At 63.7% G+C, this 27,691-nt stretch overlaps 2 protein-coding genes across 2 annotated transcripts in view; one reads left to right on the top strand and one right to left on the bottom strand.

Moving 5' to 3' along the window:
- Positions 1-16,734, bottom strand: part of SPG7 (SPG7, paraplegin matrix AAA peptidase subunit) — an 84,136-nt gene extending 67,402 nt beyond the window's left edge. The window contains exon 1 of the mRNA XM_026042299.1: positions 16,570-16,734. Within this exon, the coding sequence (XP_025898084.1) occupies positions 16,570-16,734 (165 nt within the window). The remainder of the gene's footprint in view (positions 1-16,569) is intronic.
- ANKRD11 (ankyrin repeat domain 11) overlaps positions 1-27,691 on the top strand; it is a 56,551-nt gene that overhangs the window by 9,936 nt on the left and 18,924 nt on the right. The window lies entirely within an intron of this gene.

Raw genomic sequence — 27,691 nt, 5'->3', positions numbered from 1 at the left:
CTGTTCGAGGACAGGAGATACGGGCCGGGCTCAGCGCCCGTGTCGGGTCGCGCCGGCACATCCAGCAGTGCGAAGCGCCAACCGGGTCGAGTAACGCGGTGTGTTCTGCGATGCCGGTGTAGGCGCTTGGTTTGGAAACTTGTCCATGGATATGTTTTTCTGTGCACGTGAGCAGAAAGGCGGAATGTCCATTTTTGCGGGAATTGCATCCAGTGTTTTCGTTTCACTGGGCGCTTCAGGCCTGTTTCTAGCAGCAGCGTTCGTGCTTTAGCGCTCCCGAGGCGCTGCCTTGGCAGCCCTGGGGACGGCGGAGGATTCGCAAAGCCTTCGCCTTGGCCTTCCCCTCCTTTTATGGAGCGCGCTCGGGCCAAGGCCATAACTGCTGCCGCTGTCGTCATCCCGCGGGACGGGCGGCCGCGCTCCCGGGTGCCGYGCGGCGCCCTCGCCCTGCCCGGCGCGCCGGATTCCCAGGAAACCTGCACCCAAACAGGGCCGAGCCACACGGCTCCCGTGCGGTGGTTTCTCGCCCCCAAGGCAGGCGGCTGTGCCGAGCGGCGCCGGTGCCGCCAGGGCCCCCGGCCCGTAGCCCTGTGTGCCCTTCACCAAACAGGGCCGAGCCACACGGCTCCCGTGCGGTGGTTTCTCGCCCCCAAGGCAGGCGGCTGTGCCGAGCGGCGCCGGTGCCGCCAGGGCCCCCGGCCCGTAGCCCTGTGTGCCCTTCACTCGGCCCCTTCCCCGTGCCTATCTCGGCGTTCAGCCTGTGGAGGTGGCTTCTCCCTTCAGGTACTCTGAGCTGCGTGGTGCTGGGAGGCACGGGGAGAGCCCCAGCACAGCCATAGCTCATGCTGGGGTGTGTGTATACATATATATATATACACACACATATGTGTGTGTGCACATATATGTATTAWATATGTGTGTGTGCTTATATGTGTGTATGTATATATGTGTATATATACACCCATACACACGTACAGCTCGCAGCTGAGCAGCCTTCACCGGTGYTCCTCCTTCCTGACCGTGCCCTGTCGTGCCCAGCTCTGTGTCCTGCTTCCTCTCCTCTTCCGCTTGGGCTGAGGGCCCTTCTGGAGAGCTCGTCCTGCTCCGTGTGGTGGCCGGATCCTTGGGGAGAGGGCGGAATTCCAGAGTTGGCATTGGAGTCACCGTGGCCGGTGYGCTGGAGGGCGAGCAGGAATGGAAACGGCAGCGGTTCCATTCTGCTGGACGGATTTTCCAAGGAACGGCGAGGGCTGGTGCCGTTTCTCGCTGGAATGTGTGGCCAGAGCCGAGGTCCAAGCCCTCCTCGGGCAGTGCCAGGAGCATGAAAGAGCGTGCGAGAAAATCCGAGCACAGTGTGTGGTCGAGACCTTGTGGGTTTTCTCACAGTGGGCAAAGAGAGCATTGGAAGGTCTTGGGCGTCTTCCTCCAGCGAGGGGGTTTACGGATCCTCCTCACTGGTTTGTGAATCCCTGGAGCCTGCAGACCAGCAGTGCCCTTGCATGGAGGGCGGCCCGCGCAGCAGCCTCTGCAGCCCGCTTGCTGGAAGGAGTTTCCATTCCAGTGTGCAATGGCTGGTTTCAAAAAATGGCCTCTAGAATTGCCTGGAGTTTCTCTCCGCGCTGGGGACACACGGGGCTGGGCGCGGAGCCCCGGGATGCGGATCCCTCCGCGTGGCGGGTGCCGCGCTCCGGCGCTGACTGCTCCTGTCACACATCTGCCTCCTGCTGCAACTGTCCCGACTACCAACGTGCTGCAAGCGGCACCTCYGTGCGCTGCAGCCCTCGGGCTGTGCCCGGCAGAGCGGCGGCCACCACGTTGGCCCTGTCCCTGCGCCCGGCGCCTCCCRGTAGCGCCGTCCTTCCAGGTGGGTGTCTTTGGTTCAGCGCGGGGCTGTGTAGGACGGGAAGGAGCCACGTGGCACCACGGCAGCCCCGAGGACAGGAGGTCCCCAGTGTCACCTTCCTGCTCRTGCCAGACCCTGCATGGCCACAGGGACCAGGCCTGACTGCCGCCCGGGGCACCGCACGGCTCTCTTCTCAGGCTTTGGTCACCTCCATTCCCAGCGACTAAACCTTGCTGCCAAGCCTGCTAAGGACCCAACTGGAGATGGGGAAAAAAAGAGAAAGAAACCTTGGATTTTATTAATGAACTAGCACTGTTCAGCTTACCTCTTTCGGGTTTGTAGGACATCCAAAGTAGCTATGTTTGTTTTAAACTTTCCAGACTTAGCTGACAAGGAGCGTGACCCGTGTTGCGTGACTTGTGCTTGGCTTTTCCCCACTGCTAATGGAACTGGAAGTGACTGTGAGGAGCCGTGCATGGTGGCTGCATGGGCTGGCCCTGCCGCCGGCCTCGCCGCTGGCCGCGCCGCCCCAGGCCTCCCCTTGAGCCCTCCCTCGGGCCCCGCGGAGGCCGGCGCTGCAGCGAGGCTCGCGGAGGCCCGGCCTCGTGGCCAGGAGCAGCCGGGAGAAGCACTGCAGGCGCCCGCAGCAGAGCAGGGCAGGGGGGGAGCCTTGTCTGAAGATAATTTATGGTTTCTAAAGCTGCCGCTGAGTAAAACTTTCCAAGGCTGCCTTCTGACCCAGCTATCATCGCGCTGAAACGGAGAGCAGTCATTTTGAAGTAGCGTTTTTAGTGGTGCTGGGGCAAGGAGGGAAGCGGACGGCCACCTTCGGTGTTTGATGCGTTGTGGTTCTCGCCGTGTGTGCAGGGCGCTTCCCTCGGCCGCGGGGCGCAGCGGAGCTGGTTCTTTATCTGGACCTAGATGGGCTTTGACTGGGCTTTATCCCTTAATTTATCTTGCGCATTTGCTGGACTCGTTTTGGTAGAAAACGTGATGTCAGGAGGAGGATAAACCCCATTCTCGGCCGCCTTGCTGTATAAATAAAAGCAGAGCCGCTCCCGGGCGCTTGCGGGAGCTGCCGTGCGCGCCCAGGAAGGCTTCTGGCTTCTGAAGAGGAGCAAGTGACCAAAATGGACGTGTGGATCAGGTCCCCATGGATAACTCCCCATGGATAACTCGGTGTCAGCAGGGCTCCGCAGTCCCCGGAGCGCAGGGCGCRGCGCCGGGCTCGGCAGCCTCCCGCCATTCCCGGTTAGCGGCGCGCGTCCCGCTGCGGCCCTCGCGAAGCCGAGCGCTGCTGCCCCGCGGCGGAGCACTGCCCCTGTGAAATAGGGCCTCGGCCCTGTGAAATAGGGCAATTCCACTGTTCGCTTCCAAGGGAATATGGGGACTCGCTGGTGCGGGAACATCCTTTGGTCTRGCGTTGTAACTGGGAATCACTGGTGCTGCTGCAGGTCGCTGTTGYGTTGCACGGGCTGCGCTGGCTCCGCTGCGTCGCTGCCGCTGCGTTTGCGCCGCCCCCCCCATGGGGCCAGCCCTGTGTCCCCACCTTTGCCTCCCGCCTGTTATTTCTGCGCCTTTGGGTGAAAGGGGGTGGCCCCCATGTCATAAGGAGACGGGAGCTTGGTCGGCAGCCGCGCGGCGCTCGAGGAGCTGGCARTTCCATCTACACACATTTATGTTCCCGAAGAATCCGGGTTAGCAAAGCCAGGCGTGCCAGCCGGCGCTTCCTGGTGGCTCCCGTGGCCCCCCATCCCGCTCAGTCCGTGGTGGGAGCAGAAACGTGTCGGTGGGAACGGAGCACAGGCAAGAGCCGTTTGCACAGAGACAGTTAACTGCTGTGGCTGCCGAAATGTCCATTTTTTTTAAAAAAAGAAAAGGTTCCTTTCAAATTTTAATGGAGAGAGTGACTTGAAATACGTGTTTTCCTCTTCTGAAGAGCTTTAAAACATCGCACTGAAATAACAGACAAATTGAAGCTGAAACATTACATTTTTTCCACAAATGTGGACAGGCTCCAGGACCGTAAAAAGTTTGGAAGGGCTGTAAAACACATGTTAAAGCATTTTTCACTTGAGGCACCTCTAGACATATTTCTTCGCAAATAAATTAAATATTAGCTTGAAAACCCATCCTTTCTTGCAAACCCTGGCAATTAAAAGCAATGCCTCTTCCCTCGCAAATGCTAATTAAGAAGGCAACGCAGCCGCGCAGCCTAAAACGTTCTAAATATACGAAAGTAATTGCGCGCAGGGTGTCTGTTCCGCCCCAAAAGCACATGTCGGCCTCGCGGCATCAGCTGCTCCTGTGCTGCCAGGGCTGTGGGCACGGGCTCTGAGCGGGCACCGGCAAAATGAGTGGTGGTAAAGTTAAAAGTCCTTGCAAGGCACTGGCGGGCGCTGCTGTCGCGCAGCTGCCTCCGGCGTTCCCTTCCCACCCTCCGCGATTCCGGGCTGTGCTGGTGGTTCGGAGCGAGCGGGAGGCGGCCTCGGAAGGCAGYGTTGGGGTGCTCGTGGCCATTGCCAGCTGCTTAGTTCGGTTTTAAGGGGGTGTTGGCTTCATAACTGCTTTTAACATTTGTATTTATGTATTTGTTTTAGTGAGCCCTGTTGCTGGCTGCTGGGCAGCGAGCTGTGCCCTGCCGCTCTCCTGTATCGCGGGCGAGGAGCAGGCAGGAGAGCCCCTGCGAAACACTCTCCTTGTGAATATCCCCGGGAAACTCGTCTGAGGGGAAACCTCCCCACGGATTGGCCCCTGCTAGGCGTCCTGGCTCCTGCAGCTCCCCCACTTGCCTTGCAGCATTTTCCTGACCCAGGCTTGAGCTGGCCTCATCCCCAGGGAGATGCAGCGCCCTGAGGGCTTCCCCTGGAACCAGAGCGACCAGTTCCCGTCCCGCCTCCGGCAGCTGCCGCCCAGCTTGTTGGGCCGGATGCTTTACTGCTTYGCGTCTGGTATGAGGTGTAAATACGGGTAACCTTTCACACGGGAGAGCCCCACTGGAGCCGAGGGATCGCTTGGCCCCAGAGCRGCTCCTGGGATCGCTCGGCCCCTTAAGCTGCTGCTGCCCCTTTGCTGTGCGAGTGCTTGCATGGGGGACGGGTCTCCTGCAGGGTCCTGTTGTCACCAGCGAGGCCTGGGCCGCCCGGGGGGAAGTGGTGCTCGCTTCTGCCTTCCGACTTGGCTCCAGCTGCTCCTGGCCGTTGCCTTTGGTCACTCCTTGCCTGCAAACTCGTGCAGCCGTCAGGGAAGCTTCCCCAGCCGCCTAACTCCTTGTGCTGCACGGAAGGAAAAGCGGGAGGCAGGGACAGGCACCGGTGGTTGCCCGGGGGAAGCTCCCGAGCGYGGCTTTCCAAAGAGCTCCCTGCACRGGCTGCTTTGGAAACTGGGGGAAAACTGCCRGAAACTCCAAGCAGCCCCGGGCGCTGCGGAGGGGCCATGGGCCTGCGGTCACCGCGCTGGAGCACAGAGAGACCCGAGCACTTTGGTGGCAGGGACGGCCCCTGCTCTGCCGATTCACCTGCAGCTTTGGCTTGACTCGGGCTTGGGCTGGATCAACCTCTGCTTCTGTACGAGCTGGTACTGATGGTCCCTGCTGCCCTCCCGCTGAGGGGCTGGCTGGGCAGCGTGCGACTCCGGTCCCCAAGGGGCCGGGTGCCGCGTGGAGGAGCTGCCCGCACCGCTGCCACCGCGTCTGCACCGGGCAACGTGGCACTGCTGCCAGCTGCGGGAGCCCGTCCCAGGGGGAGCACCGGGACGGGGCTCCCTGCGCGCACCGCAGCTCTCGCAGCCCCTTCCTGCTCCGCCAGGAAACCAGAGCGCAGGAATTTTTCCCATCTGGCACCAGCAGTGCATTTTTTAAAGGCAGAGCAGCCTTCTGCTGATCTAACTCCACGGAGCCCGGCTCGGTTTGGCTGCTTGTGCCAGCGGGCTGTGAGCGGAGCCCGCGCCGTCGGCAGCGCCCGCGCGGCCGCTCTCCTGCCCGTGAGTCACTCGCGTGTGTTGGGACACGCTGCCGAGCCCGGGCAGCGGCCTGGGCCTGCCCGCCCGCACAGCGCTGCTTGCAAAACGGGAGCAAGCAGGGCTTCCTTCCACGTGCGAGGAAAGTAGCTCGCACGGTTAAGTACAGACTAGTCTGCTTGGCCTAAATAAAGGTTGGTTATGGCAGTGCGTTTATTGAGGTGGAGGAGACGAAGGGCTCTTCTGGACGCTGCAGTTCTTGTTGCTGGTTGTAGTTTGCTCTAACCCATCAGAAGTTGTGCTCCGTGCATGTGCTCCCTGCTCTGGTGCTGTCTTGGGTGGCTCCTGAGCTCTGCTTTGCAGGCCTGGAATCGTGTCAGTGCCCACGGATCCCCGAGGAGGGAGAGGCTCGGGACGGCCGTTCCYCCTGCTCTCGATGTGCATCATGTGAAGAGGAGCGCGCGGAGGAACCCAGCTGCGCRAGGGAGGCCGGGGCGGAAGCCGGTGCGAGGTCCCACCAAGGGCTCTCTCCCGATCCTGCGCCTCTAGGTGCCGGTGAAGGGTCCTGGCCGCGCGCTCGTGACGGGGTCACCCGCTTGGCACCGGCAGAGCGCAGGCCCTGGGGTGGGTGGGACACGGTGACGGCCGCGGCAAGCGCCGCAGCCGCGCTGGCTGATGCAACCGCCGGCGCTTGTGTAACGGCCTCGCATGCACGGCTGCTGCAGCGCCGTCTGCACGGACACGGCCCCGCAATTAGCCGTGCTTTGCTCCTGGGCTTAAAAATACCTTATAGGGAGAATGAATCAAGTGGAGCCTGAGCTTCCGTGCATGCAGCGACAGAAATAGCAAATGTTTTTATTGTCAAGCCGCTGGCAAGCGGGAGGCAGATCTGCATTCACTTTGCAGGGCTTTTCTTTCCCCTGCTCTGTACAAATGCTTCTCAAACACTGTTATATTTGGAAAATTGCATTTCCATCTCCACACGGATCCCTGGTTTTGAAGGTGCGTTTTCCCTTCTGTCGGGAGGCGGAGGCCGGCCCGGGAAGGCGGCCGCCCCTTGGCACGGAGCAGGAGGCCCGCGGGCACAGCCGCCGCCTCCTCTTCCTCCTCCTTGCCGACGAAGGCGACTCGTGCGTGTCCTGCCCGGCACCGGGAGAGCAAATCACTCCCAGCCGGTGGTTCCGCGCGCGAGAGCAGCTCTCCTGCCGCAGCTGGGTTGTCATTCACATCTTCCCTATCTAGGTTAAATCCGCAGGGATATAAATACCACCCGGGGGAGGAGGGAGGTCTAGCGCTGCTCAGGCCCGTCTGCATCCTGCACGTCGGGCCCTGGCTCTCCGGGGGGCTCCGCACGTGTCCTGAGCGGATCCGAGGGCCCGAGGATGTCGTAGCGTTGCAGAGCTCTCTGGTTGCGTTTGCAGATGCAATTCAGTTCTTGTTGGGTTTCCTTTTTGGGAAAACCTTCTGCGTACCAGTCGTCTTCTCCCGGGGATTTGTGGCTCCTCTCAGCAGCGCGGCGCTGCCTGTGCGTGCCTGGAGAAGGTTTGCATATAGGAGAACCCAATATTTTCCCATGTTTAGTAAGTTCGTCTCAAAGAGGCTTGGTAACACAAAGCCAGCTTGTTTCCCTGCCAGTTGGAGCAGCCCAGGACAGGTTTCTGGGGGAACCTGGAGCTCCGGGGGGTTGATGCAGAGGTGGAGCAGGAATTCTGCTGAAGGGGCCAATCCCCTGGGGAGAKGCGGGTGCTCCCTAGGAGGCCCTTTCAAGGCTGCTAAAACAGAGCGCTGCTGCGTAGCACCTATGTGCCCATCCTGCGGGGTCGCAGCACCGCCCCTTGAGTTCTGCATTGGTGAAAGTTGTCATCAYGGAATCCCAGAATGGCTGAGGTTGGAAGGGACCTCTAGAGATCATGCAGTCCAGCTCCCTGCTGCAGCAGGGACGCCCGGAGCACRGGGCACRGGGCGGCATCCAGTCACCGCTGATGCAAACACCTTGTGCACCTTGCTGTTTACCCCAGCCATGGGGAGAGCCCCTGTGCTTCCGCTCCCGCGCCTGCGCTTGCAGCCCTCACCGAGCTCAGCGCATTCCAGGCTCTTCCAGGGGAGAGACTCGGGCCCCTTCGGACCCGCTGTGGTGGAAGGGAGACCCGGGCTGCTCCGAGCCACGATGTGGGAGCTCCTTACTGCCCTCCATGGCCGGGGTTGCCCGAGAGGCTCCTGAGCAGCCAGCGCAGCCCCTGGATCTCCCAGGTTCCCCTCAAACCCATGGGCAGCCCCGGGTGCCTGCTCTGCCGCAGGTAGGAGCAGGGTTGCTGTGAGCTCCCGTYGGGCTTCCTTGACTGCAGCATCCTCCCGGGCTCGCGCTCTCCCACATCTGCGTGACCCGGGCATCAGTAGCAGCTCGTTCACAGTCCTTAACGGCCGCAATAAAAGGGGATGTGCGGAGCAGGGAGCTGGGCTGGAGCCCCCTGCTCCTTCCTGCCTCCCGCTCAGGGCCCGGGCCGGCCTCCGCCAGGCCGCTGCTTTCGGCGGCTCCCTCTCATGCCAAGGGAAACTTGGCTCGGCCCGCGCCCTTCTGAGCGCCAACCTTTCCCTTTGCGCCGCTGCTGCGCTGGCAAGTGCAGGTCCTGTTTATTTTTGTGGTCGTTTTTGGAGCTGGCACCTGGTGCCCCCTGTATGTACGCGGCCCGTGGCTGCCCTCTGCGCTGCAGCTTTGCTTCTTGAAGTTAAATTTTGACATCTCGGCTGTGGGCACCCTGGCTTTGGGCACCTCGGCTTTGCTCCTGCTCCTCGCACGGGCTGCTGGAGCAGCTGGAGGAGGCGAGCGCCTGGTGCTTGCTCTGCTCCTCAGCGGGTAGCTCTCCCAGGCACCCTGGCTGCAGGGATTTATCAGGGAATTTCTCTAAGGAAGGGGAGAAACGCAGAGCTGCTGGCGGGTGAAGGCGGCGGCGCGGGCAGCGAGCGCTGCGGCGGGAGAGGATGTGGCAAGCACAACATTGGGAAAGATGAAGGAATGAGTGGGTGGCAGCGAGAAGGAAGAGGAGGAGACAGCCCAGGCGCTGGAGGAAAACAGGATCTTCTGCAAGAGATGGGAATGCTGGAGCGGAGCCAGGAAGGAAGCCTGAGAAAATGGAGCGGGGCCGCGGGCGGSCGGCCGTGCCCGGCGCGGCGGCAGGTGTGCCCGGCACCCGCCTTGGCCTCACTGGGCTTTGTGTTAAACCCCCCTGCCCCTCGGAGCGGCCTTTCCTGGCGTGGGGCCACTGCAGTGACGGCAGCGCCGGCCCCAGCGCCTCCCTGGGACGGGTGAGGGTCCCTGGGGATGCACGGGGATCCCTTGGGATGTGTGTGCCGCGCTCGGAGCGCGGCCGGCTGCCRCGGGAGCCGTCTCGGCTGGTCAGCGCCGGGAAGCGGCTCCGCGCGGCCGGAGCCATTGGCCGGTAAAAATAGGCCGGCTTGTGGCGTCAGTGGCAGGCGCGGCGGGCGGGCACTGCCCSAGCACCCGGCGCTGCTCCAGCGCCGCGGCTCTGCGCCCTCCTCCCAGAGCCGCCCGGAGCCGGGTTTGTGGCCGGGAGGCCTTGGCTGGGCCCGCGGAGCGGGAGGCAGCGCCGCGGGAGCTGCTAGCTCCATCCCRCTCCCCCAGCGCTGCACGCGTTGGAGGCGCCTCTGGAGGCGGCCGCTTCCGCCGTCCTCATGGCTGCTCTACGTTCAGCTGTTTTATTTTTGCACAAAGCCCCCGAGAAGCCCTGAGCACTTGGCTTTGCAGGCGCAGAGAAGAAATAGTCACCTTGCAAAACCGCTTTGAAAAAGTAGCGCGGCGCTCGTGCCTCTGCCGYGCCGCTGCTGCGGGCACTGAGCGTTTTATGGGACTTTCTGGAGAGCCGAATCCCCGCGGCTCCCGGGGGCCTTGAAATTCCCTAAAGCTAAAACGCAGACGGGGTTTTGCCTCTGCCTTGCAACTGGCTAAAAAGGGGCCGGGGTGGCACGAGGCTCCGTCGCCGCAAAGCGGAGAGCGCCGAGCTCTCGTGGGAACGGCGGGAGCGCCGCGATCTCACGCACGCAGCTCCCTTTCGTTTGCATCAAAGCGAGCTGGAAAATAGGGCTATCAATTAACCTTGAAAACGCAGCAGCGAAGCTCGCTTGCTGTAATCGGGGAGGGCTCCTCACGTCTGCTTCCAAGAGGAGGTAGACGGGAGCGTGCTTGTTGTAGTAGCTGCAGAAARTATTTGAATTCCCAGCGCTTTTATTATAAGATGACGTGATATGAAGAGCCTGGCTTTCTTTTTGAGGGTGTTTGAAACGTTTAAGCAGCGTGCTCTGGAGCTGCTTCACCCCTGGAAGGCCCTGGGTGCAGCGYGTGTGCAGCGCGTGTTCGTGCCGAACCGGGAGCCCTCGGCCTCCCCTCGCAGGCCCCGCGCGCGCCTCCCTAGTAAACCCAGGTTTCSAGTATTTGCCGCGAGGATAAATGAGGCTGTCAGGTAAACGCGCGGCTGGGGAGTCTTCAGGCCGCGCACGGCTTGAGGAAGCGGTAAATGGTTGTGCCGTCCTGCGCGGCGCGGCCGCTCGCTGCCAAATACAAACGCTGCCCCTCRCCTCCTGCTTAGGAATTTAGGTCAAATGCTGCAGCTACGTGGGTGAAATTCAGACTCGGTCTTTGTCTGGTGCCTATTTGTTCCTATGTCTTTGGTTTTAAACTTCTGGAAATATACGTAGTAATATTAAATTATTCAATAGTAATATTAAAAGCAGCTGCTGAGTGTGTCTGCAGCCAGAAGTGGCTGCCGGCGGCAGCGGGGCCGCGTGGTCACGGGGCTCCTGCAGCTCTGCCCAACGGAGGGGATCTGGAAAACCCCTTCGTTTCCAGGCTTCGGAAAGCCAGGCTTCCAGGCTTCCCTTTGGAAGCCTTCGTCCCATGCAAATGGCAGCTCTTTGCAGACCCCCCATTGCAGTTTGTTATTGAATGCGCCTTGCCTTAAATTAYTTGAACTCTCACGATGGAAATGAAATAAACTCAGCGAAGGGCTGCGCTGCGCCGAGACCCCCTGTGCCCTGCGAGGAAGGCACAAGCAGAGGTCTAGATCGTTTTGACTGGGCCCTGAGCATCCATCAGTGAGTCCACCCGCATCCTTGCGGGCACCGAGTGCTGCTCAGYACCCGAGGATGATCCGACCCCTGCGGCTCGGGATGCCTGGTGTTCTTGCCGTGTCCTTTGGAGATGAGCTTGCTGCAGCTGGCAGYGTCCTGGGGAGACGCTGCTGCGGGGACCCGCGCTTGGAGAGACGGGGGTGCTGGAGCGCGGAYGGGCGCCTGGCACCACCGTTCGCTCCCGAGCGCCTTCCCAGGGTTTCCGTGCTTGGACTGTCACGTGTGAACCAGAAGGCACTCTGGAGCCGGAGGAGCTCAGGTGGGATGCGGTTTTGGGGCTGCTTTCTTGCTCGGTGTTGAACGTGCTYGTATGGGAATGCAGAGGAACGCGAACGCAGGCAGCGCGTGTCCTCGAGGAGCTTCTTGGAGCCTTAACCTGCACGTAGGGCTGCTGGCAGCTGCCTGGAGGGATCCCGCTCTGATTCCTGCCCAAAATTGGGCTGCTGGGAGCTCTGTCTCTCTGACATAATCCGTTTATTATTTTTTAAGGGCTCGTGCTCCTGCGTTCCCGCTGGTGCTTCCCCGCATCCCCTGTACCACCAGTGGCTATAACTGCTTGTGACTGAAACCAAGCAGCAGCCGTTTCCGCGGCGGGGAGATGCTGCTCGGCTGCAGCAGGGCCTGGGGGCRGCTTGTGGGCCGTCCTGGCGCTGTGCGGGGCTCGGGAGCACCGGGAAGGGCTCTGGGCAGGCTCCCCGGCGAGGAGGGACCTTGGTGCAGCCCCGCGGGCGCTGCCAGTCGCAGCGAATCCCCCCCGTGCCGTGTGGGTCGCACGGTGCCCTGGCAGGTGCTGCAGTGGGGAGGCCTGCGGGGTGGCCAGTGGCTCCAGCTCCACTGGAGCTTCTCAGTATCCACCCAGGGAGCTGGGCTGGCAAGGGCGAGCCAAGTGGATGCTGAAGCTGGGATCCGCTCCCGGAATTCCCGGCCCTCGTGGAGGCGCGCGGGCGTTCCCGCGGCAGCAGGAGCCGCGGCCCCGCGTGGATCCCGGCCCCGGGCTGTGTTCATCAACCCCGAAACACAACCGCGCACGGTCCCCTGGGAGGCCCCCCCGCGCCGGGGAGCCCCTCGGGCAGCCCCTGAACCCGCCGCCCGCTGGGTTCATGYCGGCCTCTCCTCCCGCACAGCAGCTCCTGCCCGGGAGCCTCGGTGTGCCGCAGCCCCTCGCTCGCGGCGCCGCCGCTTCCTCCCGCAGCCGCCTCAAAATGGAGGCGTGTGCGCGCTCGGCGCCGCGCTCGCACTGCCCTGCTCGCGCCCCGGCCGCACAAAGGCCGCCCAGTGCAGTAGCGGACGCGGAATTAAGCTCCGGATTCCACACGTGCTTTCGCGCTGCCCTGGCCTCCTTCGCTGCGGAGGGAGGCGAGCGGGGAGGGAGGCGAGCGCCGAGCCCGGGTGCCCCGCGCAGCCCCGCGCGCCCTTTGGAAGGGAGTCGTTGCTCCCACACGAAACAGTCTCGGTCTTTGTGACTGTAGCAGCAGCGCGGAGAAGCAGGCCGGGAGCCGCAGYGCTCCCCAAGGCTTGGGGGAAAATTCCCAGGAAAAGAAGGAACCATTAAAGTCCCCCGCTCCTCCCCCACCACGTTACAAAGGGAGCGCTGGAGAAATGACGCGCTGAGGGAGGAGCGGGGCTGCCCTAGCAGAGGCCCTCCCTGCAACAGGTCCCTCGCCATCCCGGCTCCGTGGCCATCCCCGCACCCCGGTGATCCCGGTAGCAATCCCGGCTCCGTGGCGATGCCACTGGAATGGGGAGCCGGGAGAGGCGGCTGCAGAGGAGCGATTGCGGGAGGAGCCGGGAATGCTCTGGGAATGCCTTGGGAATGCCCCGGGGGCTTCCACACACCTGCCCGCCCACCCGCGGCCTCGCTCACAGCTCCCTTGGGCGGGAGCGCGAGCCGTGCGCGTGGCCGGCCCGCGGAGCCCTGGCTGTCCCAGCCCTGCGCAAGGACCTGTGGCAGCAACGAGGGGTTTGGGCCCAGCAGCACGGCACGAGCTCAGATCTGAGCAGCCCAGTGGCTGCCTAGTGGGCAAGTTCTTCTGCTCTACATCGCAGCTTAAAGAACGCGCTGGGAACCGGATGGATCTCCCGGGGTGGAGCAAAAGCAGGGCCTGAGCGAGCCCCACGGGAGCAAGTCCCCTGGTAAAACCCGCTGTGTCCAGACCCGTGGCAGACACCGAGGGCCCAGCAGCTGCTTTGGCTCCGCAGCCGGCTCCGTCRCTGGCTCTGCAGGCACGAGAGAGCAGACGCTGCAGCGACTCGCTCTGGCAGCGCAAAGCACGAGGGAAAAACACGGTCAGAGCGGCAGCGGGGCCGCGCGAGCGCGCATCCTGTTTGCCRCGTACAGGCGGAGCAGGAGCAACCAAAATAGCTCGCAGCGCGGCGTGGCGGCGCAGGAAGGCGCTGCCCTCCGCTGCGGAAGCACGCAGCGCCTGTGTACGGCGTGCACACAGAGGGCACCGGGCAGCGCGGCCCGAGCGCGCCGGCCGCGGGGCGCACGCTCCTGCGGTGCTCCTAGCAGTGCACCCTGCACCRCAGCATCCCTGTGCCAGCGTCTGTTAACAGCGGTGGTGCTCATGGGGTGCGCCGGGAAGGCCCCTGCTTGGCACACGAAGCTTGCCCAGTGTTTGGGGGCCGGTGCGCTGCCCGCTCCGCGAGCCGGGCTCACAACGTGTGGTGGGTGCACGCAGGCCGCTCCAGCAGCGCCCACCGTGCCGCTTTGCGGCGCCCTCCATCCCGCTCACCTTGCTCTGCTCCTCTGCAGGAGGCATTTTCGTCCCTCCCGGGGAGTCTTAAGGCTTAATCCATTGTTTGCAAAGCTCTTTAAGATCCTTGTTTGGAAGCACTGGAGTCTGGAGGATTAAAAGCACGTTATTTTTACATGTCTTGGGTGACGTGCGCCGTGGTGGACCTTGCAAGGGGGCAGGAGGGGAGCGCGCCAAGCAGCATGTGATGGGCACGTGATGGGCACACGAGGGGCATGCCAGGCCCGTGCGTACGGCAGCAGGGGTTGCAGCCCCGCAGGAAAGGGCTGGCCGTCGAGGCGCCTTCTTCCTCCTAATCCTGCTTAAACACCCATCTGGCCGCCGCTGCTGCCGTGCTGCGAGGAGAGCGGGGAGATTTGCTCTCTGCCCTGTTTGTGCCCTTGGATCGCGTGCGTTGGGAAGCGGCAATCTTGTTTGCTCCACGCTTTGCGGATGCCGTTTTCTGGGGGGTTGTAGCCCTAAGCAGGTCCCAAATGTTGGTGCTGTGGCCTCCAAGTGATGCCAAAATGCGCTCAGGGCTCCACATTTCCATGGATGGAGGCGCCGGCGGCCTCGCGCTCTGAGCCTCGCCGGGGAGGCCGCTGCTGGTGACAATGGGGTGGCAGCAGCACCAGGTTTCCCCCAAACCGGTCGTGTTCCCGTGCGCCGGCCCTGCTGTGGACCCCTGCCCCTAGGGAGATGGGCAGCGCGGCGGGAACGCGGGTCCCGCCTGTGGTTTTGCCCCTCTCTGCTGCTCGTAGCCCCGGGCTCCGGTGCCCGCTGCCTTCCYGGCCTCCTGCAGCTCCTGCGCAGCCCCGCGGAGCCCTCCCCGCCCTGCCCTGCGCGCTCGGCGCTGCTGCAGCTCGTGACTAGTCACTAGTTCCAGGCAGGGTTATTTTTAGCCTCCCGCACCCTCTCAAAGCCAGCGCTACCTCCRAGCAGCCACCAAAACTCCCTCTCGGCGCAGCAGAGAATTTATTCAAACGCGCACGTAAACTTTCCGCTGCCGCTGACCCAGTTCCCTGCACGCGAGCGCCAGCGCTGCCGCCGCCAGCGTCTGGGGCGGCCCTGGCACAAAGGCAGCGYGCGGGCGCAGGGGGAGCCGGGCTGCCGTCCCGAGCCCCGCGGGAGGGTTTGCAGCCCGGGGACCCTCTCACGGGGTCCGGGGGCGGTGGGAGCCCCTTCCTGCCCCCCGCAAAATATCCGCGAGCTCCAGTCTGTGGCATGGTGAGAGGGGCAGCGCGGAGGCAACAACAGCATTAGCGGATGTCGAAGTAGCTGGAACGAGCAGCTTTTGTGCCATTAATAACAGCGCTGGCGGGCGGCCAAGGCTCCGAGTGTGGGATTAGCCTGAACAATCAAGGCTGCGGGATCAAAACAAGGAGGCAGGAACAGCGAGGTCACGGCGCTGCCATCTGCGCTGCCGCAGTGCTGCGAGGGAGCGGAAGAGGGGGCCGCGCCGGAGAGCAGCCGCCCGCGCCGCCCGTGTGCTCCCCGTGTGCTCCCCGTGTGCTCCCCGTGTGCTCCCCGTGCTTTCTGTGTGCTCCCCATGTGCTCCCCGTGTGCTCCCCGTGCTCCCCATGTGCTGTATGTGCTCCCCGTGTGCCCCCCATGTACTCCCCACACACTGCCCATGCTTTCTGTGCGCTCCGTGTGCTCCCCGTGTGCTCCCCATGCTTTCTGTGTGCTCTCCGTGTGCTCCCCGTGTGCTCTGTGCATTCCCTGTGCTCTCCGTGTGCTCCCCATGTGCTCCGTGCATTCCCATGCTCCCCACATGCTCCCCATGTGCTCCCTGTGTGTTCCCTGTGCTCCCCGTGCCGCCCGTGCTCCCTGCGTGGTCCCCGTGTGCTCCGTGCACTCCCCACGCGCTCCCGGCACCTYGCGGTGCCTGCACGGCTCGTGGACGGCCTCCTCGGCCGCCCTTCGCTCTCCACTGCCGGCTTCTGGTGGGCAAATACCAGCGTCGGGAGGGCTTGGAGCGTGCGGAGTCTCCCCCCAGCCCCGCGTGCCGCCTTAAACCCGCCTGTCCGAGGGGGCCTCCCCTGCCCCARGGGCCGTTTGGGGCAGCTGGAGGCAGACCTCCAGCTGGTGCCTTTCMCTGGGCGGGCTCGGCCCGCCGCTTCCCGTGACCTAGTAAATCCCAGCGTCCCGCACATGTGAATAGGAGCGCGGAGCCGGAATGGCAGCGGCGCCGCGGCCCCTGAGCAGCCTCCCAGGCCTGGCTAAAAATATGGGCGCGTGGAGCCTCGCAGGCGGGCGTTTGTGCGGCCTCCAGCTCCCGCGTGGCGGCTTCCCCGGGGCCGCGAGGCGCCTGCGAGCCGGCAGCAGGAGCAGAGCCAGCCGGCCTCCGCGCGGGGCGATTTTATTCAYCTCCCTTTGTGAGCTCCATGTTCTTCCTTGCAGCATTGCCTCGCGGGGCGGCTTTGTTGAACCTCCGTGCTGAGCAGGCCCAGCGGGGAGGGAGGAAGGGGGCTGCAGCCTGCACACGAGGGGCACTGGAGACCTGTGGAGACCCGGACCGGGCTGCAGGGCTGAGCGCGGGCGGTGCACGGAGAGCAGCTGCAATCCCCGAATTGGCTGGAGCCACTTCCCAGCAAAGCGGGCACGAGGCCCTGCGGATAGGAGCGCACAGTTGGGAAGGGTGTCCCGGCCTGATCTGCACCGCCAGCACCCTTCCCTCGGGCGCATCCTTGGGGAGCTCGCTTCCGTTGGCAAAGCGAGCCTGAGTTTGCCRGATGCGCTTGGTGTGCCATCACCGGCACTGGTTTTGCCCCGCCGCGTTCTGATGGGCGCTGCGGTGCCTGTTAGAGTGCCCAGCTGCTCAGAGCAGTGCTCAGCGTGACGCTCAATGTGGCACTTAGCGCTCAGCACGGTGCTCAATGCGGCGCTCACCGTGGTGCTCAGCGTGGTGCTCACCGTGGTGCTCAGCGCGGCGCTCGCGGCCGTGCCGACGTGCGTGCGCTCACGGCCTGCAGCCAGTGTCACAACTTCCTTCCTGCCCCGACTTGCTGCTTGCTGCGCTCGCACCTTTCTGGAAGGCTCTCCAGGGGCTGACATAGCCCGGAGCTGCTCTTGGCTTGGAAGGATCCTCTTTGGGAAGGCTGGAGCAAACCCTCTCCCTCCTGTTTTAGATGCGTTTGGGAAACGCTCTGCTCCGCTCACAGCGCAAGCAGCCGGGTTGGCRGCGCACGAGGCGGCTGCTGCTCCTGCTCCGTGCTGGCCGGGCCGCGGCACCTGCCCCCTCCTGCAAATGCATGTTTGTTGGGTGGGAAGGCTCTCCCTGGCTGGAAACACCCGTGGGCAGCAGCGGGGCCGGCCTGGGCTGCGCTGGCCRCTGCCTTTGCTCAGAACCTCCCTCTGGATGCAGGCCCGGGGATGCYGCTGCTGTCTGCAGCTGCCCTGAGCCGCCAGGAGCCTCCAGAACCCCCCGGCCCTTGCGCCGCCGGCCTCAGGGCCCGGGATGCCGCCAGCCGGGTGCCCTCCCGGTGCAGGTTAGGCCCAAGAGGGTCCAGGGTCCGTAGAAACCCTCGGAACCGAGTCCCCGGACTGGTCGGAGGCAGATTGGTAACGCAGGCGCTCTCGAGCTGCACCCAGCGACCGAGCTAGCTTGCTTGCTTCCTTGCTTCCTTACTTTCTTGCTTTCTTTCCTGCTTTCCAAACCTTTCTCATTGAGGCTTCCTTGATCTAACWCAGCAGTGATCTTGGGCAGTTCCTTGGAAGGCGTCTGGTTTTTGGGAGCTTCCAAGTCACCCGCGAGGTCCTGCCAGGCGCCCCTAGGCTTGCTCCGCCTTGGCTCCCATTTAGGGAACAGTGCTGGGAGAATACCTGGATCCAGGCTGGCTCCTTAGTGCTGCCGCCCCAGGACTTGCCGCGTTTCGTTTATTTGAAAATAGCTCAAATAAAGGAACTGGTTCCTCAGCACAAGCGATCCTGCTCCTGGATGTCGCTGGCCACCCGTGGTGCTGCGTGGCTGGCGGCTGCTCCTCGAGTGCTGCGCGCAGGGGCCACGCGGCCGGGCGGCATTCCCGGCGGGAGCGACGGCGCTTCCCTCGGAGCTGCACGCCAGGGACCCGGGCAGCACAAAGCTTGGGAAGGCACAGCTGGAAATCGCACTTGTTTTTGTCCGTATTTGATGTGACTCGTTGAGTTTTAGCACTGGGAAACTGCTCTGGGTTGTTGTTCTGGCTCTGTAGTAGGCACCTTGAAACCGGATCTATCATCTCTTAGAAACTTCACCTAGTCTCACTCGAACATTAGAGAACCCGGCTAGGTTTGGAAAGAGGGAGCCTTCCACTTGCTTGGAGCAAAATAAGGGGGGAAATGGGCGGGACAAGGTGGCAGGTAGGGATGTGGAGCGGCCGACCTGGCCCTGGCTGGTGCTGCTCCCAGGTTCCCTCCGCAGCCCCGGTGGTCGAAGGGCTCCCGGAGCAGCGACTCTGCTCCCGAGGAGCCCTGGCCGCGGCTCGCGTCGCTGCCGCGGTGCCAACGCCGCCGCCGTCTGCTCAGGCTGTTCCTGTTTTCTTCACTTAATAAGTTCTCGAGATAGTTGCCATGGAAATAATCCTGTGTCGGGAGGCGAGGAGGACCCCGGGCGGTGCCGCGGGCGCGCGGGCTGCTCCGTGTGCGGAGCCGTGGGCACCGGCAGCGCCAGGGCTGCCTCCTCCAGCCCGAGGGGCTTTTACCCTCACACCCGACTGCCGTGGGGCCGCCRACGTGTTTCCCGGTGCACGCTGCTCCCACGGGTGGGATGTGCGTGGCAGATCCCTGCGCTTCTCCGTGCAGCGGGGGRCTACCAGCAAGCGCACTCCGCTTGTGCTCCAGACCTCGCCAACTTGGGCAGCGCTTTATTAAGCCAGAGTTGATGAGAAGAGAAAAGCAAACGCAAGTGGAGGCTGGGCGGGCGATGCCTGGGCTAAGCTGAGCAGCGTAACGCGACCGAATGCGGGGATTTCAGAAGCTGAAAGCTGTGTGTTGTGCCGCGCACCCGCGCGCCTGTGTGCGTTGCCAAAGGGCCCTGCTGYGCCGTGCAGGGACCGTGCAGCGCAGCCGGGCGCCAGCTCCGGAGCAGCGGCTGCGTCCCACCACGAGCGGAGCCCGGAACGCCTCACGTTGCTGCGCACTCAGGGGCGGTGAGAGGGTCTCCCACGGAACTGCTGCAACGCTAGGATAACGCCTTGAGAGCAGCGCTGCGGTGCCGGCCAACGGTGAAGGCGCCCGGGCGCCTTGGAGGGGACAAACCCCGCCGTGCCGGAGCGCACAGGAGGCAGCAGTGGTGCAGATGAAGGGAGCGGCGCCGCGAGCCTCCGCAGGCCCTGCATCGGGAGCCCATAAATAATGCAGGGAGGCAGCGCGCGGGCAGCGCGCTAATGCACGGGGCGGCCGCGGAGCGCGGTGCGCGCCTGCCCGTGGCATCAGCGCCGCTCTCCGGCCCCTGCGCTCCCGCCGGCCGCGCGATTTTACTGCTTTTAAATAATAAATCGCCCCGGGAGCYGAAGCACACCTCGGCCCCGTTCAGGCCTGCTAGGGTGTGCGGCGGCACGGATGAATTTTGCATATGGCCAAATGAATTTTGCATTAAGCTTCAGGACGTTCCTGGCGGCGGGTAGCGGGGGCTACCACACCGCGGCCGTGGCCACAGTCTGTGGTCAGGAGYGATGCTGGGGCCCAGGAAAGCCAGGAGGAGCTTCCACAGCCCCATTCTGGGGGCTGCAGAGGGCCCGGCTCCTTTCCTGCCCTTGTGCCTGCGGTGACACTTTTTTTGCATGGGCTGATGCAGCTTTTCGTGTCGGTTTGTAGGGTTATCTAAAAGGAGGGTTGAAAATACGGTCTAAAACAAATCCCAGAAGTGCAGTGGAGTCTGCAAGTGTCCGAAAGCACCTAGGAATGGAGCAGGTCGTGATGCCTGCTGCCTCGTAGCGTAACAAGGAGAAATCACACGTGCGAGCAGCTGGCTCTTAATGCAGAGGAAGGAGCCTGCGATCCCAGGAGTAGCAGGAAATAGGGAGTGAGCAGTGGGCTGGAGCAGGTCGGGATGAGAGCAGAGCAAGGGCAAAAGGGCCCSGGAGCTGCTGTTGGGGGCAGGCTCTGCAGCTCCAACCCTGCTTCCTTACGGGAAGGATGGGGGCGGGAATGGCATGGAGCTGCCACAGGGGCTGGCTCCAAGGAGGCAAGGGAGGGATGCTGGAAAGGATGCGACGCCAGGTAAAGTCAGGCAAAACCCTGGAGTGTTCTAGGACGCTGGTACCCGGGTCTTGTAACGTGTTCCCTGTCCCTGGGTACGGAGCAGCCGTTGAGAGCAGAACCGTGGCCTTTGCTCAGCACTGGGAACGAAGGAGATGCGGGGGCCCTTGTCCTGGGGATCCGTCCTGCATTCCCGGCTCCCAGGGCAGCGGAGCGGAGGAGCAGCCCGGGCCCTGTGCGGGTGCAGCCTGCACACCGCTTGGAGCACGCCTTAAGGAACGGTTGGTTCCAGATCAGGAAGCGAACGATGTCACAGAGCTCCAGAAGAAAGCGTAAGCTGCTTAAAGTGGATTAAAATGACTGACCATTTAGCTCTGCAATTAGGTGGGGAGATAGCGCGATCAATCACGAGGAACTGCCTTACCTGCCTCGGGATGCTGCTCCCTTCCAGGCACGTCTTGCTGCTTTCTGTAAGCGGTGGCAGTGACAGAACATCCGCACTTGAGTGTTTCTGAAGGCAGAGATCCCAGAAAGGAGGGCGACCACGTGGGATTTTATGGAGTKTTGCTGCTTTTCTGTTCATACCATGATGGTGGGGACGTGCATGTCCTGCAGCGGGGTGTAGTGCAGCAAGGCGGGGAGGAAGGGAGGWCCTTTCCAGAGGGGCTGAGTGGCATCAGCCTCTCAGAGTGACGTGGCTCTGACGGGGCCTTGCTGGGCACGAGGCGGAAGCRCCGGGTTGTTGGGCGATGCTTGCGCCCTCCCGCTGCGACGCTGAGTCCTGCTTTGCGGACTGGAGACGTGGGAAAGCTTCCCCAGAGCGTCAGAGAGCCCTCAAACCCTTTGGGAGAGGCTGCCGTCTGGACACGTGCGCTGTGCTGTGCGACGTTTGCACGCGAGCCGCGTCCTTGGCACCGCAAATTCTGTGTGCGAGCGCGGCGAGCACCGAGGCCCTGCGTGCACGGGCCTGCTCAGCGTGGGTTTGGACACCTGGAAATGCTATTAAGCCTGTTTCTGCCCTCGCTCCGAGCGACAGCCTCGCGTGGAGGCCTTGCAAAGGCTGCTGCAGCCGCTGCRCTCGTGTCCCTTGCAAGAGATGGCAAAAATATGGGTCAAAATGAAAGGAGGGGRAGCAAGACGTACGTGGGCCGCGGGTCTCACCGCGGTGGCTGCTGGAAGACTCCCTGCACAGCAGTTCAGGGTATGAACGGGTACCAAACACAGGGTGATGTAGTTATGTTGCCCCTCAGCGCCCGCGTGTGCCGGCGAGTTGACCCTCGGCTCCCTGGGAGCCGCTCCGKGCGGGACGCGGGGCTCGGGGCTGCTCTCCGCGCTGGCTCTCGCCCCGGATTTAGCCCCGTTCCTGTTCTTGCAGCCGCGGGAGGCTCTCCGGGGCGCCGGCCAGCGGCGGCCAGCAGAGCAGGGCAGCAGAGCAGGGCTGTTTGCAGAGCAATGCTCCGGCGGAGGAGCTGCCACGATGCCCACTGTGTCGGGCAGCGTTACCTTGCCTCCCTCGAGGCTCCTGTCAGGCTGCGCGGGGTTGTCCGTGCAGTCATACACGGGCTTGTTAAAATGAGAGCACAGCGCCCGGGTTCGTCCCTGCGCGGCGTGAGGCCAGGACGCAGGCACGGGCAGGGCCGCGGGGTGGTTTGCGCACGCTGCCCGGCGGGCACYGTTCGGGCAGCAGCTTTCCGAGGCCGGGGCTCGGCTCCCGCGTCCCTCCGCGCCCTTCCCCTCCGYTTGCAGCCTCGCCAGCGCCGCTGCTGTCACTGCACATGTTTGGAGCCGTTGCCAGGGGGATGAGCGGCGGCGGGCGCCCACGCAGCGCCGCAGGGCACCGCGGCTGCCGCTCCGCGCGCGGGCCCTGCCGCCCAGCAGGTCCCGGCTGCGGGTCGGGCCTGGCGCTGCAGGGCGGCGTGTGAAAGGGGCCTGGGAGGCCTCCCTGCCCGTCCAAGTAAATGTGGGCTCCCTGGAGAACCCTGGGAGCGGCCGTGCGCCCCGCGCTGCCGCCCGCTCCCTTCCTGCTGCAGGAGGTACTGGCTGCGGCGGCACCCGCTTCGGCTGCAGCTCCGCCGCGATGTGCACTGAGTGCCCATGGGTGCCCCTTGCGCCCGGCGCCCGTGGGATTGTGCTCGGAAGCAGCATGGGGCTCAGCCGGGSCTTGCCTTAACTGTGCTGTGCTGTACCATGCTGTGCCGTGCAATGCCGTGCCATGCCATGCCGTGCTTGCAAGCGCAGGCATGTTGCTGGGCACCGACACTCCCCATGCAGCTGCGTCCCACCCAGGGGCACCAGGAAGCTCCCGCCCCTTGGGTTCCATCTCYGTGGGTTTGTTCCCTTGCTGGTGCAGACCCTCCCCTCGCAGTGACCCSCGCCCAGGCCCAGGCGGGGCCCTCGGGGTTCCCGTGCCCCGTTTGTGTCCCRATTCCCTCCGAGATTCCCCGAGGGCACAGAGAGCAGGCGGGTCAGCGGGATGTGGTTCCTGCAGGCCCGCCTCGCCCCCGAGCTGTGGGAAGGCCCCTCGCGSGCTCTCCTCCCCCTGCCCTCTACACTACAAAGATGTTCCCATGGCGCGGAGGCCTCAATAGCGGCCGCAGGAGCAGGCGGGAGGCTGGAGGCGCCAAACAAAACGAGGCTTAGGGCCGGGGAGGCGCGGAGGGGCCGCTGCGGGCACATTGATATGCASATCCTTTGTGCGCCCCGCGGGATGCGCCGCGCCGGAGCAGCGCCTCTCCGGCACGGAGCCTCTCCGGGAGCCCGCCGCCGTGCTCCAGGCCTTCCCAGCCTCCTCATCTCCTGGGATACGTTTCAAGGGGTTCACTGCCCATGCCGAGCGGCCTGGATGAAGGACCCATGACCCTCCGGAGCCACCCGACCCATAAGTCTGTAAAATGCCCAGGTGAGCCCTTGGCTTGGCCGTTGCACGGGAATGCGGGTGCGCCAGGCCCCGCGCAGCGCCGGGAAGTGCCGGGAGCCGGAGTCCATCTTGCAGCTCCGCAGAGGGAAAACCCGCTCCAAAGCAGGAGGAAACTTGGCAGGCTGCGCCGGGCTGCGCGGCTGCACTCAGCGAGTTACTCACCCGGCGCTGGCGGCCGCTGCGGCGCTTGCTGCAGAGCGGCCGGGGATGGTGCAACGGAGGCAGCGGAGCCGCCGGCGGCCCCCGCGCTGCCTGTACGGGCAGCTCCGGCCTCGGCGCCCCTCTCGCCACCTCTGGCAGGGCCTCCTGTCCCGCTGCAGCCCTGGTGCTCTGCCGGCTGCTCGCCTCTTTCCTCCTGCGCTGGTGTGCGGCCGCGTCCCGCGCCGGGGCCCGCGGTAGCCGCAGTTCTCGGTGTGCCGCCACGGTGGCTGCAGGCGGGTTGGCCTTGATGCCGGTGCGTGTCCTCCGCAGGCCTGCGCCCCTCTCCTGCACCTCCCGTCATGTTGCCCGTGAGCAGGGGCTCCCGGAGACACCGAAAATCCAGAGCTGGGGCAAACCAGCGGCTGCAGTGCTCCATAGCCCCGCTCCGGGCTCCGCAGCGCGCGTCGCTGGGAGGCGACGTCCCTGCGTCCGATGGTTTAATTTGGACAATGAGCATCACTTAATGGCTGCATTTTCCTGCATTCGTTTCACTCCAACTTCTCAAAGGCTTCTCCGGGTGCATTGAGCCGCTGCCCTTGGGATGCTAATGGGCTGCGCGGGGCTGTCTGCGGGCGCGGAGCGGCGGCGCGGCCGGGAGCGCGCGGCCCGGACAATGCTGCCATTCAGCGCACTACAATGCGGGCRCAGCGCCGGCCATGCCAATGAGTGCGCGGCCGCGCTCCGCTCCGCCAGCCCGGCCCAGCCTTTCAGCACCAAGGAGCTTTGCCGCCAAACTACGTGGTAGAAAGTAATAATAATTCAGAAATCCCGGTTCACATCTCTAAAAACACCCCCCAGTTCACCCGTGCCCCCGCCGAGYGCTCCCCGGGGCAGGTGGATCCTGCAGCTCTGCCCGTCCCCATGTGCTGTCCGCGCCAGGGCTGTCAGAACCATTTCGGCAGCTACGTGATGGATTTCTGGTTTGATGGAGTGATAATGAGGCTGTTGTCTTAGCCTGAAGTTAAGGATGGTTTTTAAATGCGCTTTTGGCAGTAGAGTTGTGCAATTAAAAACATAAGAAAATAAGCCTTTGGTTGGACTGGGCTGCCCTAATCCGGGAGAGGCCGAAACACCAACTTTGCTGCTCCATAACCATCATTTGTGAAACTCTGTGCCAGGAGGGCTGTAGGTGGGTGCTGCACGTGAGGGGGGCATAAAACCCCCAACTTGATGGGAACCCCGTGCAAAGTGTTGTTGGTGAGAGGGTGGAATGGAGCCCTGATGCAGTGGGACATATCAGGATCTCTTACAAAAGCAGCATGTGATTCCCCATTTGTTCCTTTGGTAACAGCTTTTGATCTAATGCCAGGATAAATTAATCCATCACGGAGCGGGAAATCGCTAACGGGGAAGCGTGTCCGACATGGTGGGTGCTGTAGGGGCGGTCAGGAGGATGCGAGACTTGGCGGATTCACTTCTGGTGCTGGCAGTGCGGAGATGCCATGCGGGAGCCTYGGGCACATGCATGGACACCGTGACGGAGCCGGCTCTCCATGCTTTCCACATGCACTCCGTGCTCTCCACGCTCTCCATGTTCTCCACATACTGTCTACGTGCTCCATGCTCTCCACGCTATCCATGCTTTCCATGCTCTCCACACTCTCCACGCTCTTTGCTCTCCTCATGCTCTCCACGTTTTCTGCACTCTCCACGCTCTCCGCATGCTCTCCATGTTTTCTGCACTCTCCACGCTCTCCGCACTCTCCACGTTTTCTGCACTCTCCACGCTCTCCACACTCTCCACGCTCTCCGCGCTCTGCACGCTCTCCGCACTTTCCACGCTCTCCACGTTTTCCGCACTCTCCAAGCTCTCCATGGTCTTGGCACTCTCCGCTTTCTCTGTGCTCTCCACGTTCTCCGCGCTCTCCATGTGCGGCTCCTGCGGAGGCGGCTGCAGTTGGACCAGGCCGGATGCAGCGCGGGCCGAGCCCGGAGCTGCGGGAAGGAGTCGTGGGAAGCAGTGCCCTTCACACCCGCCGTCATCGACAAGGGCGCTTTGTGCTGCAGAAGCCACTCGTGATCCCTCCCAATCCCGGTCACGAGTCTCCGGGGTGGAAGGGTTTAGAGGCACCCGCATGGAGGGGACCCGTCCCCCGGGCTCGGGGCAGCAGGGGCTGCYGAGCGGCCCGTGCTGGCACCGCCGCCCTCGTGATTCCCGAGGCGCAGGATTAGGGTCCTGGCGCCGGGCGCGGGGCTGCGGGGTTGTTGGGATGGGAATGCCGTGGGCTCAGGCAGGACAAGTGGAGCTTCAAGCCGCCCATTCCTGGGTGCCGCYGGGAGCGAGCGGTTGTGCTGGACCAGCGAGGGAGGGCGAGAGGCCGGCGCTGGGGTGACTTTGTGAGCACCGGTGTAGGCCACTGTGCTAGTGAACAGCGCTTTCCTTGTTAAGAAAGTCGGAGAGGAAGCCTTAGGAAAGGGAATTGGAGATGGAGCGATACCGAATGAGCCAAGGATCTCCCYGAGTTCCCGAACGTGCTGCAGATGCAGAAGGGTAAAGAGCGGGGGGAGAAGCAGCCGCCACCTCATCTGGGTGGACACGACCCAGCTGCCGGGTCCGTCACAGCCCTGAGGGGATTAGGATCCTTGGGACCAGAGGGGAGCATCCCAGCTGGCACCCCGGGTGGCGTCCGTGGAGCCGCCAGGCTCCGCAGCGTCCCCGGTGCCCGCCTGCTCCGGGATGGAGAGGGGCTCCGGGTGCTTTGTGCAAGGCGGAGCTCAGAGCTCAGCTCTGCGCTGGCCGGGCCGCACACGGCCTTCGTCTACAGCAACCCCCGCCGGGCACACACCCACATACCTGTGTCTTTTAGCCTCCCGCCTGCTTCCCTGTCACCGCTGCCTCGGCTCCCTGTCACTGCCGGGCAGCTTGGCTGCTCCGCCAGGATCCACGTTGGGACGCAGCGAGGGAAGCGCCTGCGGGAGCAGCTGCTCCTGGTGCTTTCAGGCTTTCCAGGCCCGGGAAAGCGCTGGGAAGATCTGTCCGTCTCTCGGATGATGGGAATACTAATTGCTTCTTTAATTGCTCTCCAAATCCTGCTGGGCTGGCATGGGCTGCCCGGCCCCGTGCAAACACCCACGGGCATCAGGAGCTGCGGGAACATCAGGAGACCAGGAAACACTGCCRGGAAGAGGAGCAGGGCACCCAGGAAGGACGGAAGGCAGGAGGGCTCTCTTGGGCAACGGGAGCTCGTGTTGTGCGCGGGAGAGGTCGTGCTGAGAGCTGAAGGAAGACGTTCAGCTTCGGCCTCCTGATAGGGAGGGAAATCCCCATGCAAAACAAGAGCAAAATGGGAAAGATCCYTAAATCTGAGCTCTGGACTGTGCTCCCAGGTGTGCAGTCCAGGTGGATGTGTTGGACTGTGCCAGCAACGTCTGCGCCCCCCGCTTCTCTCCTTGACCGTGTTTCGGGATGGAGGAGGAGAGCTCCCAAGCCCTGCCTGGCACTGCTCCCTGCGGAGCTCCCGTCCTCCCGGCACACAGCGGCTTCCCACTGGATAGGGAGCAGCGCGTGGATGGGGAGCAGCATATGAATAGGGAGCAGCCCCTGGATAGGGAGCAACACGTGGATAGGGAGCAGTGTGGGAATAAGGAGCAGTGCATGGACAGGGAACAGTGCATGGGTAGGGAGCAGCGTGTGGATAGGGAGCAACTCCTGAATAGGGAGCAGCACGTGGATAGGGAGCAGCATGTGAATAGGAAGCAGCTCCTGGATAGGGAGCAGTGCATGCACAGGGAACAGCTCCTGGATAGGGAGCAGCATGTGGACAGGGAGCAGTGTGTGGACAGGGAACAGTGCATGGATAGGGAGCAGCTCCTGGTTGGGGAGCAGCTCCTGGATAGGGAGCAGTGCGTGCACAGGGAGCAGGGAGCAGCACGTGAATAGGGAGCAGTGTGTGCACGGGGAGCAGCTCCTGGATAGGGAGCAGCATGTGGACAGGGAGCAGTGTGTGGACAGGGAACAGTGCATGGATAGGGAGCAGCTCCTGGTTAGGGAGCAGCTCCTGGATAGGGAGCAGTACATGGATAGGGGGCAGTGTGTGCACCGGGAGCAGCTCCTGGATAGGGAGCAGGCTGCAGCCGCGCGGCCCGTCTGGCTCAGCCGCTCACCTGGGCCGGGAGCTGCTCCTTTCTGCACAGTGCCCTGGGATGAGCAGATGGTTTCCTGCCATTCCATCTTGTTTCCCCTTTATTCCCCCTTTTTTCCCTTTTGGAGCTGCTGCTGTTGGAGGTGCTTGGTGGGCGCCCACACCTCGTGATGCTCCCGGGAAGGGCCCTTCCTGCTGGGAACGCGGCCTGTCTGCCCGCCGCTCCTCCCATGCCACGTGCGGGTGCCCCAGGTGCTCCGGGCGCTCCAGGCGCCATACCCTGGAGAAGGCTGCCCAGAAATCAGGTGCAAGGAGATGCCTGCAGCCCGCATGGGTGCTCCCATTTYTTGGGAATTCAGGGCAGGCGGCTTCGTGCTCTGCATTTCCTGCCCATTCCATCCCCTGTGACTTCCCGGTGGCCTCTGCTGCAGCCCTTGTCCTGGAGGAGAGGAACGGCCCCTGCGGGCTGGGCTGCCGGAGCCACCCAACTGGCCCTTTCCCGGGATGTGCCGCTGCTTTCCCAGCTCCGCGTCCCGCCCGCCCRCTTTGCCGCGGCTGCATCCGCGCAGCGCGGGCAGGTGGCAGCGGGTTCGCAAGGGCCCTGCCCGCAGCGCGAGCGCAGGGCCGGCTCCGC

The sequence above is a fragment of the Nothoprocta perdicaria genome, unplaced genomic scaffold (assembly GCF_003342845.1).
Source record: "Nothoprocta perdicaria isolate Ctin4 unplaced genomic scaffold, notPer1 scaffold_30, whole genome shotgun sequence".
Classification (NCBI taxonomy): domain Eukaryota; kingdom Metazoa; phylum Chordata; class Aves; order Tinamiformes; family Tinamidae; genus Nothoprocta; species Nothoprocta perdicaria.
Note: the sequence above shows the minus strand (reverse complement) of the source record. Positions and strands in the feature narration are given on the sequence as shown.